We start from the raw sequence: 13,725 nt of genomic DNA, 5'->3' as shown, positions 1-13,725 counted from the left end.
TGCAAATTGGTGACATTTCCCTTAAATCTGATGTCACCATTGAAATGAACACAATAATCCCAAACTGTTTCTTTTTCATTTTCCTTGCAGCGTAATGTGTGTGGTGCCACTTATTGTTTGTAACAAGTGCAAATGCGTGGAACCCTTTGAACTGGAACCATACTTTTTTACTTAGGCTTGATTCTCACCTTTTCAAAAAGCTTCTAAACTGTACCTTTGCATTTTAAAAGACTTGCGGAGCTGTTTATCAGTCCTCCCTGTCACCATTCACTGTACAATCCTCCCTTACATGCAGTCACTCTCTCTCCCTCCCACATCCCCTCTCTTTGCTCACACAATGAAAGCTCTAATTGAATAACAATTGTAGTCACCGAGTGAGAGACAGGTTCTTCAGGCTTTAAGCACAAAATTGCTTTTGCATCTGGCTGCATGTCTGTCACCAAGTCTTAATCGGAAGCTTTAGAGCTCAAACTATTAAAAGTGCAGTTTAGAGGTTCAGAGCCTCACCTTCATTTCCATACAGGCCTCAGTAATCTGACATTTTTTGGCTCAGAAGACACTGTTGCAAAATGTCTGGAGTGGCTCTGTGATAAATGCTGTCCTACTTGACTGTTGTGATTCTTTCTGACATTCAGTCTTGACAGCTGGTGTTTATCCCGTCTCATTATGTCCTCTAATCAGAGCATGCTATTCACTTCTAACTCCACCTCTGCTCATTGCTTTAATTCTGGGCATCCTTTCGACATCTTGAAGTGTATTTGGCTTCCTCTTTCTGACTAGCCAAAGCCAAAATGAAGTGTTTTCTTTACCCTGTGACTTTGATTGAGCTGAGCCTCCTTAAGTTTGGATGATAGAAATTCATTCATTTTCATTCAGACATCCATAGCTTCATATTTGCTGTCATATTCTATTTGTCTCTGTTCAGTATAACTGTGCAGGCTACACCCTTCCTGAGAGATATTACTAAAGCATAAATGATGGATGGACCATACAAAGTATTATCTGTCATGTGGCTCTTTATTGGCTGCCTCACTACTGATCACTTTTTAAGGGGGAAGTTTGGGGAAATCGATGAAATCCAGTACGAGTGGAAAGAAGAAATGTCCTCAGGGTGCTTATTTCTACTTACAAAACAGTTTGAAAGGCTGTTGGTGAGAGGGATATTTCCTCTCTTGCATTTGTCATCACAGCTGTCTTGCACAGATCTGATTCCCCCCCCCCCCCCCCCCCCCGTCTCCAACAGTTTTATTCAAATGTCTGACAGTGTTTCTGCTGTCAAATGAAGAAAAAGTGACAGATGGGAATTAAGGAACTGGGAAACATTTATGAACGAGTCACTTTTGGTAATAGCATGAAAAGAAAACAGTATTTGGTCAGATACACTGTGTACCTGGACAGTTGGTATGTGTTTTGAGGAGAGGACGTGGTAAGTGGGTGCTGGAAAGCAGACAGGCCAGTGAGCAGTTGTCTGCAGAAGGAAATTTCATTTTAATGCCAGACTGGGCACAGTCTCTCCTCTGTGGACGTCTAGAAAAAGGCTTCTTGGCAGACATTGCCCCTTCATTAATTTTGACCAAATATTTACTGTGCATCACATGGCATGCCTTACATCCCACTTTCATTTTTCCAGGCCAGGTTTTGAACAGTTTGGGGCGATTTGTGTTCCATTTGGCTGGACCGGGGCCATGCCCCACTCAGCAGGCCCATGCTGGTGGCTCTGGGATCTTGCCACATGAGAAACTGGCTCCACCGAGTCTTAACCTACGCTTCGCTCTGGGAGCCACGTTTCACTTTAATCATACCTCGTATCCACAGCCACAGTGTACCAACCGTTCTTACATATATGCATGCACATACACAAGCTTGCACACATTGACACTTCAGTGCTATGCGCTCCGTGCTTACCCTTTTAACCTAAAGGGCATGGGAGGAAATGTGCCAACTTTCTGTACTCAGACATTACCGTTGTACCCCGGGCTCAGTGCTGTAACTGAAATTCCCTTTCAACACCCAGCTGTCTGAGATTTGCTTTAGAATGTGTTTGGCCGAACATTTAGAATAGCCTACATAAGCGGTTAAGGTCATCGGCTCTGCTCTCAGGGACTGTAACATAACACTGGTCCAACAGTGGGTCTGTATCAGCCTCTGCCATCAAGTAAATAGCATTTAAAAAGCATTAGGTGCTTTTTGGCCGTGCCTGCCTCAATTCACTTTGGCATCTCTTCAGAGCTGTTCTTTTTCTTGGCACCAAGCCCAAATGCCATACTCCCTGTGGCTGGGTTGTGCCAGCTGAGTGTGCTGGTCCTTCTTCCTCCTCACTGCTCCCCAGCCCCTCCCTCGCCTTCCCTCAGCTCCCTGCCACCTATCGCAGGCCCCTCGTGGCCAGTTGCAGGAGCAGAAATACTGCAGCCAGTCCAGAGAGCGACCTTGGGAGGAGCAAACCACTGCACCTTATTGTTGTGGACACAAAACTGAGCAGAGAGCAGATTTTGAATAAAATCCAGCATTTGCATCAACCCTGCAGTGCTATTCCGATTCTTCTGCAACCATTGCATAATGTGGTGTTTGAAATAAAACATCTGCTGGCGTCAAAAAGCTCACAATGCCAGCTTTTAACTGTATATTTGTTTTTCTAAATACTGAACTAATTGCTTTGCTGAAATGCAATCTATTAATCTCTTAAGGATTTCACGTCTCGCAGCTCATGGAAGGAGTCAGCAGTGAGACTCTCGCTGTCTCCTGTTGGGAAATAAATGTACCAGCATATTCAATTACCCCTGCTTCTTCTACCCTGCTGTTGCAGGCTGCTTTGATGTATCACTGAGATCGCACTGGTCAAACCTCATTAAAAACTGGCAATGCTGGAAAACAAAAACAAGGAGTAATTGCCCACTCGTGCTCCCTTGTGCTCCTTTTCTGTAATCCCCCACCGATGCTCCAAACCTTGACCGTGCCGCATACAGAAGCTTCCTAATAGAGGGTCTAAGCCTGACATCTGGCCTCCATATTAATTACAGCTTTTTTGATGGGTTCTCTTCCCTGCTGGAGTAATGGCATCCTTGACAGTGGTGTTGGAGTCCTTTCATGAAACATGTAGGCTTGGTTTTCTCCTTAGGTCATGGCTGTGAATATGCCCGGTCAGCTTGAGGAGTTTGAGAATCTGGTCAAAGTCACAAACAGACATGTACATTGTGAATAGATTGATGGATAGATACTTGACAGACTGGCATACACACATACAGACAGACTGACTGACTCTGCTTGCACCCACCCTGCTCGGTTCAGCCCATCTGCCTGGTCTCCAGAGCCAATTTGATTGGCAGCTTCCTAACAAGCATTCCAGTCTTTTCCACTACAGATTTCCTCCTTGTCTCAGTGAATGGATATAATAAAGCATAGGAACTGCATTTATCCTGCAGGAATGAATGGCCTCGTGGCCTTGTGCAGAGTTTGACAGCTTTTATTTGTGTGTAATGACACTCACTGGAGCAGCATGGCATCAGGAGGAGCTACAACTCATCCTCAATTGTGTCCCCTGGGGTTCTGATGAAAATTCATTATTGTATAGTATGTTTTCTCTTGTCTTTTCACAGGCATTCCATGTTGTTGTGTTGCTGACAGTCTATGTGAAAATACTATGGATATTTGAATAGAGAGCATCCCTATGACTGAAGTGGAACCGCTGTTCTGTTATTGAATTTCTGTTCAAGAGTTTTTAAAGACAGTTGAAACAAAGATTTCCTTGTTGTCTTCAGCTGACCTATGAGGTGTTTCATGAGCATCAACACTCCTTTATCATACTTGCGATCATGCCTGGTTCCAAATGTGTCATGCCTGTTTGGGAAAAGCCTGAAGCAGAAGTGGAAATACTGCTCCTATTGTCTTAGCTCCAGATGGGGGCCCCAGAGCAGGATGGGCGCCAGCCTCCCAAAGGAGCACTCTGCTGCGCTGTCTCACTCCCAGCCTGGCCGGCATTGCCAGGGGAGAGGCAGCGATGTGTTTCCCAGCTGACACCAACAGGAGCTGGGGCTGGTGCTCCAGGACTTTAAAACCTCTGTGGGGTCCCGACCTGATGAGCGACTGTGATTATTGCCAGAGCCCCGGAGCTTGTGTTGTTAACCTGTGGCCCTGAGCAAGGGAAGGAGAGTGGCCTGTTATGGTGTCATCAGCAGATTTGTCACCTCATTATTGTACATGACAAATAAGCAACAGGGTGATCAAAGGCAACAACAGTGATAATGTGACGTTGACAGGTCTTAATAGTTAATTACAAACTATTTCCAAAGGTTATATAGAAGATGTCATCGCTCTTACTTTTACCCAATGGTATCTCTCCTGTTTATCCTACCCTCCTATTGTTTGAAATGAAATAAATGATTGGAAAATGGTGTAGAGAGCCCTGCAGAGACACCACAGTATGGGGACTGTTGTTAATTATTCTCATTACTGCCTTAACCTTGTCCAGTGTCTTAGTCTCGGTAATAACAAAGGAGCTTTGTGTCATGTTTGCATTACAGTCTGCAGAAGCCGTATTTCACTCAAATATCAATAGCAGCATTGTAATCATCTGTGAGTGTGTGGACTCAGTTTCTATAACAGCAAATACAGATAAACAATCAAACAGTGTAGTGTTGAGTTGCAGTGTTGTGTATAAACTCATAGGTAGTGGGTTACAGGTTGGCTTTGATTAAAAAAAAAAGCACAGATTTGGAGAGTGGTACTATTTTTTGGAAACTGATATCTGGTCTCAAGTGCTGCTGTAGAATAAGCGAGGTAACCGTACCTCGTTCTGTTTGGTAAACGGAGACAAAGAGATGAGGAAAGAAAGAGGCCATAAAGATATCCATCATCCCCCTCCATCACCCCACCTCTGGGTCCCCATACACACACACAAACACACACACACAGGGCTCTAATCCCTCCTCTTAGGAGGGTAAGTGATAGCCTTGTGTAACATTAAAAACAGGCCTGATCTGATGCAACTGGCAAAGTCATTCATGCGGCACATTTCAGGGTGGGATCCTGATGCTGAAACAGTCAAAGATTCCGTTTCACTTTCCTGTTAATGTCATCTGATCAGCAGGAGCATGGTACCTTGCCTTTTCTCTCTGTTTCCGTCTCTCCCCATGTTTCTCCCTCTTATCTCTGCCTGCTCTCTCTGTTATCTTCTCTAATTCAACAGAGAAGGGTGCCTTTTCCTGTGCTTTCAGCCATTTATTGGCTGGCTCCGTCCCGAGCAGGCGTGGCTCCAGTCTCCGCCTGGCTTCCCCGAGGGACACGCCCTCTGCTCTTATCTCTGCCATAAATCCCTCTTAAGTCCCCTAATCACAGATTAATGGGGCTCTAGATAGGGAGTGCCCTACTGTGCTTGGCCTTCCTTATCACTGATCCATATTCCATATCTCTGCCTTTGCTCAGCTGGACATCTGATATGGGGTGTGATGATATGGTGCGGGCTCCTGCAACACCTTTCAGTTTTAGCATCTGTCTTTATGAGATTCTGCAACCTTGAAAATCTTTATGGGGCAAATTGAACTTTGCAGAGATATTGCTCATATAATGACATGCAATCCGCGACTGGGATCATTTGTTTTATGGTAAGAAATGGACCGAATGACCTAGCGCTGTGGAATTGTTTTATCATTCAAGGAAGTACACATTATCCCGTCTCCCTGCCTCAGAGGACCACAGTGACAACAGATCTAAATTGCCTCACTGTCCCTCTCCCCTGTGAGTTCTCCAGGGTAAAGGGCAGGTGCTTGGCTCCCCTCCTCTCCCTCACACTCTGCCAAGATAGTAGCCATGGAAAAGAGTTGCGAAAGACAGACACATTTACTTTTTAAGTTAAGGAAACCACTGGACCTGAACTTATTACTGCAGCTAGGTGATTGTTTTTGTCTGCCTTTTGGCCTACCTTTCTGCCCCTCTCCGTCTTAATGCCCGTCCTTCACATATGGATTAATTCAGTGCAGAGTGATTCGTAATAGAAATGCAATACACATGATATTGCCTGTGGGGGTCTGTGAGCTTTTAATTGCAAAGGGCAAACGTGCTGCGTTTGAGAAAGGACCCTTGCTCAGACAGAGCTGACCCTGTCTTGAGTTCCTTCTTCTATACTTTAAGTCGGAGTAGTTATATCGATTGCTGCCTCTTAGACACATACGCTTTGTTGCACCACAGATTTGTAAACTTGTGGACGTTATTGCATTTTCTTGCTGTTGACATCTTAGCTATTTATACTGACAGTAAATGTTCTCAATGAAATTCTGCTACTCGAAGAGGCATTATGTAATTCTATACAATTAATGGCACAGGTCCTGTAATAGTGTCAATATTTTAGCTCTATGTCCACTGCAGCTCGAGAGCCCTGCTCTGTTGGCCACATGATGTTGTGATACATTTGCATGAAGATCGGGTTGAGGAGGGATGCTGATCTGCTGGAATATAGATTCACAGCGCATCAACTCATGTTGCAGGGTGAAAATCAAGTTTAGCCCCAAGACACGGATTAATCGATATGAAGCTAGTAGCCATAATGTTAATATACAATGTATGCCTAGTGATCTAATGGCCAACAGAATGACCTTGGCTTCTTGAGAAAGATCAGAAATCTCATGATCGTACCTGTCTGTCAATGATTGGAAGAGCGTTTCAGAGTGGGCAAATACCCCGGAGGTCTTCATGAATCCTCCGATGCACACAGACACTGTGAGCATACGGGTCAATGTCTGGGTCTGGACCCTTGTGGTGGCTGTACTGATGGGTCAGAGTCTTTTCAATTCAGTGTGCTGTGTTCAGTGTTGCTGCTGGGCTCCTGTGGTTTGTTGTTCATTACTGAGATTGCTTTTAGCAGTGAGAGAGAAGTCACAGAGAATTGTAGGTTTTTTTAATTACCTCCACAGCGAGCAAAGGCTCCCTCAAGCATAGTTTAACTTTCCATGTGTGTGTGTGTGTGTGAGTGAGTAAATGAGAGAAAAGAAACAGAGAGCGCTCCAGCAAGTGAGAGGGTTAAGGGAGAAGGAGAATCTTGCCTCAGGCACCAATCGATCAGATCCTTGCAGTAGAAGTCCCAGCTTCCCTTTGGTGAGGCTGTGTATTGCATTAGCTCATCTCACATTCTCTGTCTGGAAGCGAAGACGGGGGGAAGAGGGGGATAGAGAATAGGAGAGAGGGCGGTTGAAAGCAGCAGAGGAGAAGGAAGGGCAGCGCTTTGAAATAAAGGGAGCGTTAGACGACTCAAAGCGAAGCGAGAAAGAGACGCTGAACAGCTTGGCTTGGCAGTGAAGTGTGCACTCAGTTCTGGTTTTCAGTGAGTTTGGTAGGAAGGAAGGAGTGAATCTAGCTCACTGGCCATCTTCTAAGAGCATGCACCAATAATCCTTTACACCGCCTGGGTCTTTTTCCCTTGACGAGGGGTAATGGAGCTGAAGTAACCAGGGTCACTCGGAGTGTCTGTGGGGATCAGCACGGCAAAGCATGCACACAAACGTACACACATACAGCAAATTCACTCAGGGACAGAGACAGCATAATAGCATTATGTAACTGATACATGCTGGCACCCACCCTCTGCCCAAAACATACACAACCCTTTTAGGAATCAGACACAAAACACTTATTAGACTTATATGAAGTGCTGAATATTTATCTGCCAGCATATTCTCAGCAGCTTCCCTGTAACATGATACTGCGACCCACTATCATATTCTCAGTCTGCATCTTAATCATGCAGATCCCGTGTAATCACCTACAGTAAACAGTCACTGATCAAACACAGCACTGCCTGCTGCACGGCTCTCCTCACAGTGGGCCCACATCTAAATAGTTAATGATTTCGCCTTAAAACCCCAAACTTCAGACCATTTCAAATTAGAGAGGAGCTATCTGAATCAGGAAGGGAATGGGCAGAGCAGATAGTGGCAGAGCTCTTCAAAGTCCTGTTTAATAAAACATATTAGCCTGCCTTGTCTGGAGAAGGGTGCTGCTGGTAGAGCTGCAGTTGGTGTGGTGGTAATGGGCCTGCGTATGCTAGCGTAGTGAGGGGCGTTAGCTCCGTGTGCTGCCCGACCAAAGGGCGGGGCCTGTTCAGCATACGCTCTGTAGGTTCAAAAGCGTGTGACAGGAGCAGGTTACAAATGGGGGTTAATTAGCCTAGTTGTGCTTCAGACAGCTCCAACAGCCAGGAAGCACAAATATGTATTTTTTATAAACTTTATTCAGCATCAGATAGCAGTTTAATTCATTCTCGCTAAAGGCTTGATGTGCCGCTCTCTCTCTCTCTCTCCCATCTGTCTGTATCTCCGAAATGCTTTAATCTCCATTGATTTATTTTTCATACCCACAGACTATCTATACAATGACATGTAGCACCAAGAATTACGGGGATTTCTCTGTGAGACTTTTTCTTATGTGTCATGTTGGCACTAAATAATGAAACATCAACTGATTGGCTTTACTCTAATTGCTCCAAATACAGCAGCTGTTAATCTATGGGAAGTTTCTGAGTGCAGGGTTCTGTGGCATAAAATCCATTGCACTGCATCTTAAATACAGTATCTCATTTCATTATTTTTAGCTATAGGCTATATCTGAAAAGAAGCAGTTATGTGAAGAAATAACCAGCACCACTGCCTGTTGTTGCCTATTAGGAGTAGCTCATTCGCACAGCCATACATAGCCACTGTAGTTTGTGACCAGTAGTTGTAGAAAACACGTGAGCAGCGTATAAACATGAAGGTCAAGTGTGGTGGGACGGCCCAGTGTTTGCAGGCTATTCGTGTATGAACAACAGGTGTAGCAGATGATTTCCCAGAGTCAACGCTTTAAGGACAAACTCCATCCTTGATAACAGTCAGTCCATTTCTGACCATCACCGCTGATCAAGTCATTTTCAAAAAGTCTGCACAGCCCCAGCCTGCCATGAACGTTCCTTTCGGAATGACTTTAAAAGACCCTTAATCCTGATGTCCTTCGTTGGGCTACTGGATTAATTACATTTCATTGACCATGCTACACATTTGCGTTGAAGTGATTAATCTTTCCACAGAGCTGTCACTAATTATGCTGACTTTACCTAAAATATGTGGCGACCACCAGAAGATGCCTTCTCAGCACCAGACTTCGAGGGTAACGGGGGATGGGTGGAGGGCACAGAAATGAGGTAGCGTGGCAAGTTCACGGGATGTTGGGTAAATTAATTGCAGGCCTGTGCCTCCAATTAGACCCGACTCTCTTTAATTGGTGCTGAACGAGCTCCAAAGGCCTATGCTGGGAGATGTGGTGAGGAGGGAAGAACTCTCTCTCTCTCTCTCTCTCTCTCTCTCTCTCTCTCTCACACAAACACACACACACACTATTGTATGTAGGCACACAATGCATTCAAGTCCCTCCCTTCAGGAATTAACAACAGGAAGCTAATTTGCATGTAAAGCAGGTTTGATAGACACAGCTGACTAGTCAGAGAGCAATAATAATGACCTGAGATAGCACCGGGGTATTAACCCCCTTGGCACTGCTGTTGGCACTGCTGTGAGCTTGCTGCTTCTGTGGCTAAGACATGCAGTGCATCTATATCTTTTTATCTCTTAATTTCCTTTTACCTTTCATATTCTTGTTTGCCGTTCTTTACCCTTCTTTTTCTTCTTCTCTTCTCTTTCATCTGAAGAATGACAGAGTCATCCTGCAGCAGTGCTTAGCTTCACTGAAGGAGCTCTTACTGTAATTAAAGGGTGACTTCACACACAGATTGGTAGTTTATTTAGTCTTTACGACTTACCAGCGTTACCTGTTATTGTACCTTAAAGAATACGTTCCACTACTTTCAAATTCTTTTTTCTGTATGTAAACGTGATATACTGTAGATAACTCAGTATGTTCTGTGTGTGATATATGTAGGAAATGATTTATCCTAGCACATTGAAGTTTGTTTCCCTTGAGCTGATCAAAAAGGCACAAAAAGGCACCATAGTAATACATGACATGTCAATAAGTAGAACATGAAGAGAAACATAGGTAGAACTGCAGAATTGAATGTGGGCAACAGCTGCAACACATCTACTGACCCTGTGTGGTAAACTGTTTTCTGCTAGGTATTGCAAAGATGCCCACCATCAGCTGCTAAATACATCAGTGTCCTATTGCGTCAACACATGTCCGGGATTCTATATTTTATTAAAATTGAGTTAAATAAGGACTTCAGAATCCATTCAAAGGTTAGAAATCCCTGCAAATGTCAACTTTCATCTTTGTCATGTTTTTTTCTCAGGATCCCGTCTGCGCCAAGAGGACACCCCACCCCGGATTGTGGAGCACCCATCTGACCTGATTGTATCCAAAGGGGAGCCGGCCACTCTGAACTGTAAAGCAGAGGGGCGGCCAACTCCAACAGTGGAGTGGTACAAGGATGGAGAGCGGGTGGAAACAGACAGGGACAATCCCCGTTCGCAGCGCATGCTGCTGCCTAGTGGCTCCCTCTTCTTCTTACGCATCGTCCACGGACGACGGAGCAAACCGGACGAAGGTTCCTATGTCTGTGTCGCCCGCAACTACCTGGGAGAGGCTGTCAGCCACAATGCCTCGCTCGAAGTAGCCAGTAAGTGCATGTCTCCCTACTTCTTCCTTGGCCTCGAGTGTGGGTGTGAATGGAGGAGTTTGGGTTTAGATGCATTTGAATAGCAGGCTCCAGTTTCTTCCAGTGTTTCTGTATTCAATGTGTTCATTGAGTTGAATAATCTCTCAGGAGATGGGCAGGATGTGTTTGGCCCAGCGGTCTCTGCAGGCCTGCAGAGCCTTGGGGGAGAAGTGGCCTGATCATTCCAGGGTGAGTGCTTCTCTAAAGGGCCCTTGGTAGGTGGTCAGGAGCTACAATGAGAACAAAGCCCTTTCTGTTTTGGTCCTGCTTCTGATTTTTGTCAGAGACAGATACAAATAGAAGGTTATATATATCGAAAGGAATGCAATCATTGCATCTGTGTTTAGTCATCTTTTAATGAAGAGCTTTCCCACTTGTTTCACTGAAATATCAGAGTCAATTTATTGTCTGCTACACTTGTGCAGCAACAGGCTAGCTTTGATGTAAAGTGGATTTAAGCATCTCTGGGGTCAGCAAGCAGAATTGGAGACATATCAGCATGGAGAGTGTTTGACAGTCAGCAGGTATGCCATGAAGGAAGAGTAAATACGCTTTCTAAACAATTTGGTCTTTTGGTGAGTGGTGATCTGTGTTGACAAATTTGTTCCCATGATTCTTTAACGGCTGCTCTCATTGGTGAGGTCAGCTCTTCAGATATATTATCTCTTTGCTCTCTTGACTTGCTGAGAGTGAAGGCTGAGGAGGAAAGCTCAGATATCAGCCGCTCCTCTAGCATGCCCAGAGGCTGTCACCAACCCGCTCACTGTAATCTAATCAAGATGGGGAAAGAAAGAATGGTGTGTGTGGGTGAGTGGATGTGGAGTTTGGATGTTGCGGGGCTGGGCATGGGCTGCTGGCTTATTGAGGGTAATGGTGTTGGGTATTAGGTGGTGCTCAGATAGAGTGTGGCTGCGTGCTGTGTGTTTTTGCATTTGAGTTGTATTAGCGGGATCTCTGGAGTGTAAAGGTGACACAAAACTTCTCTGCTGCGAGTGTTGCTTCCGCTATTTTCCATCTTCAATGTTGATGAAATGTAAAGTGAGAAGCATCAGATGAGGGGCCTTTATGGGCCTCCCGATCATAAACTTGGTTTTAATGGGGAATTTCCCAAGCTTTGCTTTTTGGATCCCTCTAGATGATAAGACAGGAGATGGACTGCAGAAATGCAGGGTGGTCAAGGCGAGATTAAAAATGTAGCCATCCAAACTACTTTAGAGGCAAATTAATTAGACTAAGAATAAACATAACAAAAAACAACAGAGGTTGCCACAGGTCATAGTGCAATACTCTTCCCTAGTAGTGGGTGATATACAGTGTTTATTTCAGAGGTGGGTTTTTCAAGTAGAAAAACAGGACACTTGGCAGGGCTTTGCGAGGACGAGAGTGCAGAGCAGCACTGGCTCAGTCTCAGGTTTGGGCTGCTTATTCTGTATAAGGTTCAAACAGACCCATAATGACAAGCCACTGTGCTCCAGCTCTCCCTCTCCTTCTCGCTTAGTTTGTGTCTCTCACCCCCCTCTCTGCAACTCATGCTTAACTACGTATAATTATGTTGTCGGAGCAACCAGGATGGAAGGCTGCCGCAGAAAAAGAGGCCGGAGAAGAAGAAAAAGCCCAGAAACTGAGATTTTCTTTACAAGGCAGAGTGAAGAAACTACAAGCCATAAATCTGATCTCATGAGGGTGTATAAGAAAGTTTTAAAGCTTTTTGGATTCTTTGTTGCTTTTAAAGGTGCTTGTCGGACCAATACTGTTATAAGCTGAGCATTGTAGACAGTGTGTTTTACACTGGGTACAACCAAGCTTTTAATTTCCAATGAAACTCCGAAGCAGGAAGTCGTGGTTTTAATTGTGTTTGCTTTGCCTTGCTCTCCCCCTCAAACGTTTTCACTTTAAAAGCTAAAAACACAGCTTTTTGGAAATGTTATTTTAAGAGCCCGGCTTTTACAGTTTCCCTTACTCACCAGCGATTGTTAGCATAATCCAAGTTTCAACAAATCTTGTTTTGCCAGACTAGGAGAGCTAACCCAGTTTGTTTGGCTTATCATTAACCACATGTACAGTACAGCCCACAATCTCTCTATCTCAGCCTGCTAACCCAAAGGCTAATGCATTTACCATGAATCCTGTTTGCCTTGTGTATTCAAACGGGCTCAGCCAGGATTATTTTCTTATTGTGTTATTGTTGTGTTTGCATTAGAGATGTCAGCGTCAAATAATGAACTTCCTTCGTGCTGAACAACTGACAGTTGATAAGGAACTACGAGTAAGGCCTCATTGAAAAAAAAACATATTTGAAACATTGTGATAATGTTTAATTGATTTGTGTACCATTAGATGCCATTTGTGTTTTTGCCAAACACCGAGTAGAGAAGATGCTAAAAAAACAGTGAGAGCATAAAAAAGTAATAGAAAAGAATATGCATTTGTGAATTTAAATACATTTTAAATGTATTTGTGATGAAAATACGACACATTGATTAAAATCTGCTAGCACCATTCCACTAAGGGGGAAATAAATAGCCATTCATTCATTAATATATATCTGTACTATGTATATGAATACAAATGTAGTCATCAGTGAGCAACAAATGTGCCCACTTTTATTTAGACATTAGTGACAGGCGCATACAGTGTGTGTGCAGTATACTGGATGCTCTGTGATATGTCACAGTAGTTTCCTTCAGCCGGTGCTCTGCATGAGGTCCTGAGAGGATCTATGAATAGCTTGTTTCCCTTTTCCTGGATATGGAGATAGTAAAGTGAGGTAATGGACGGCACACTGCTCCACTCGAGCAGGCGATAACCTCAGGGCCTGCTGTCTGGTGGCCTGGCCGACTGCACAGTCCTGACCGCGCAGGGTTGGCTGCAGTCCTTGTATACACATACAGACTCCTCTCTCCAGAGGCAGGGTTTACTTTTTACAGCCACGAACAACAGAAGCAAAGGGATGTTGACTTGAATTTGGTCCACTGCATATAACTCTATTCTGCCAAGTTTATCTCAAACTCTCATTGATCTGGATGCTTCTGTGAAACCCCTGTCACCATGTGCAGCCAGCTGGCTTTCTTTGACTGATAAGTAGGGGGAAGGTC

The 13,725-nt window shown here is 44.4% G+C and overlaps 1 protein-coding gene across 1 annotated transcript in view; it reads left to right on the top strand.

Moving 5' to 3' along the window:
- The window catches only part of robo1 (roundabout, axon guidance receptor, homolog 1 (Drosophila)), a 218,489-nt gene that overhangs the window by 98,966 nt on the left and 105,798 nt on the right, over window positions 1-13,725 (top strand). Inside the window, exon 4 of the mRNA XM_071496345.1 lies at window positions 10,265-10,591. Coding sequence (XP_071352446.1) covers window positions 10,265-10,591 — 327 coding nt within the window. The remainder of the gene's footprint in view (window positions 1-10,264; window positions 10,592-13,725) is intronic.

The sequence above is a fragment of the Trachinotus anak genome, unplaced genomic scaffold (assembly GCF_046630095.1).
Source record: "Trachinotus anak isolate AG129_WGS33_773 ecotype Australia unplaced genomic scaffold, CSIRO_AGI_Tana_v1 ptg000014l, whole genome shotgun sequence".
NCBI classification, from domain to species: domain Eukaryota; kingdom Metazoa; phylum Chordata; class Actinopteri; order Carangiformes; family Carangidae; genus Trachinotus; species Trachinotus anak.
Note: the sequence above shows the minus strand (reverse complement) of the source record. Positions and strands in the feature narration are given on the sequence as shown.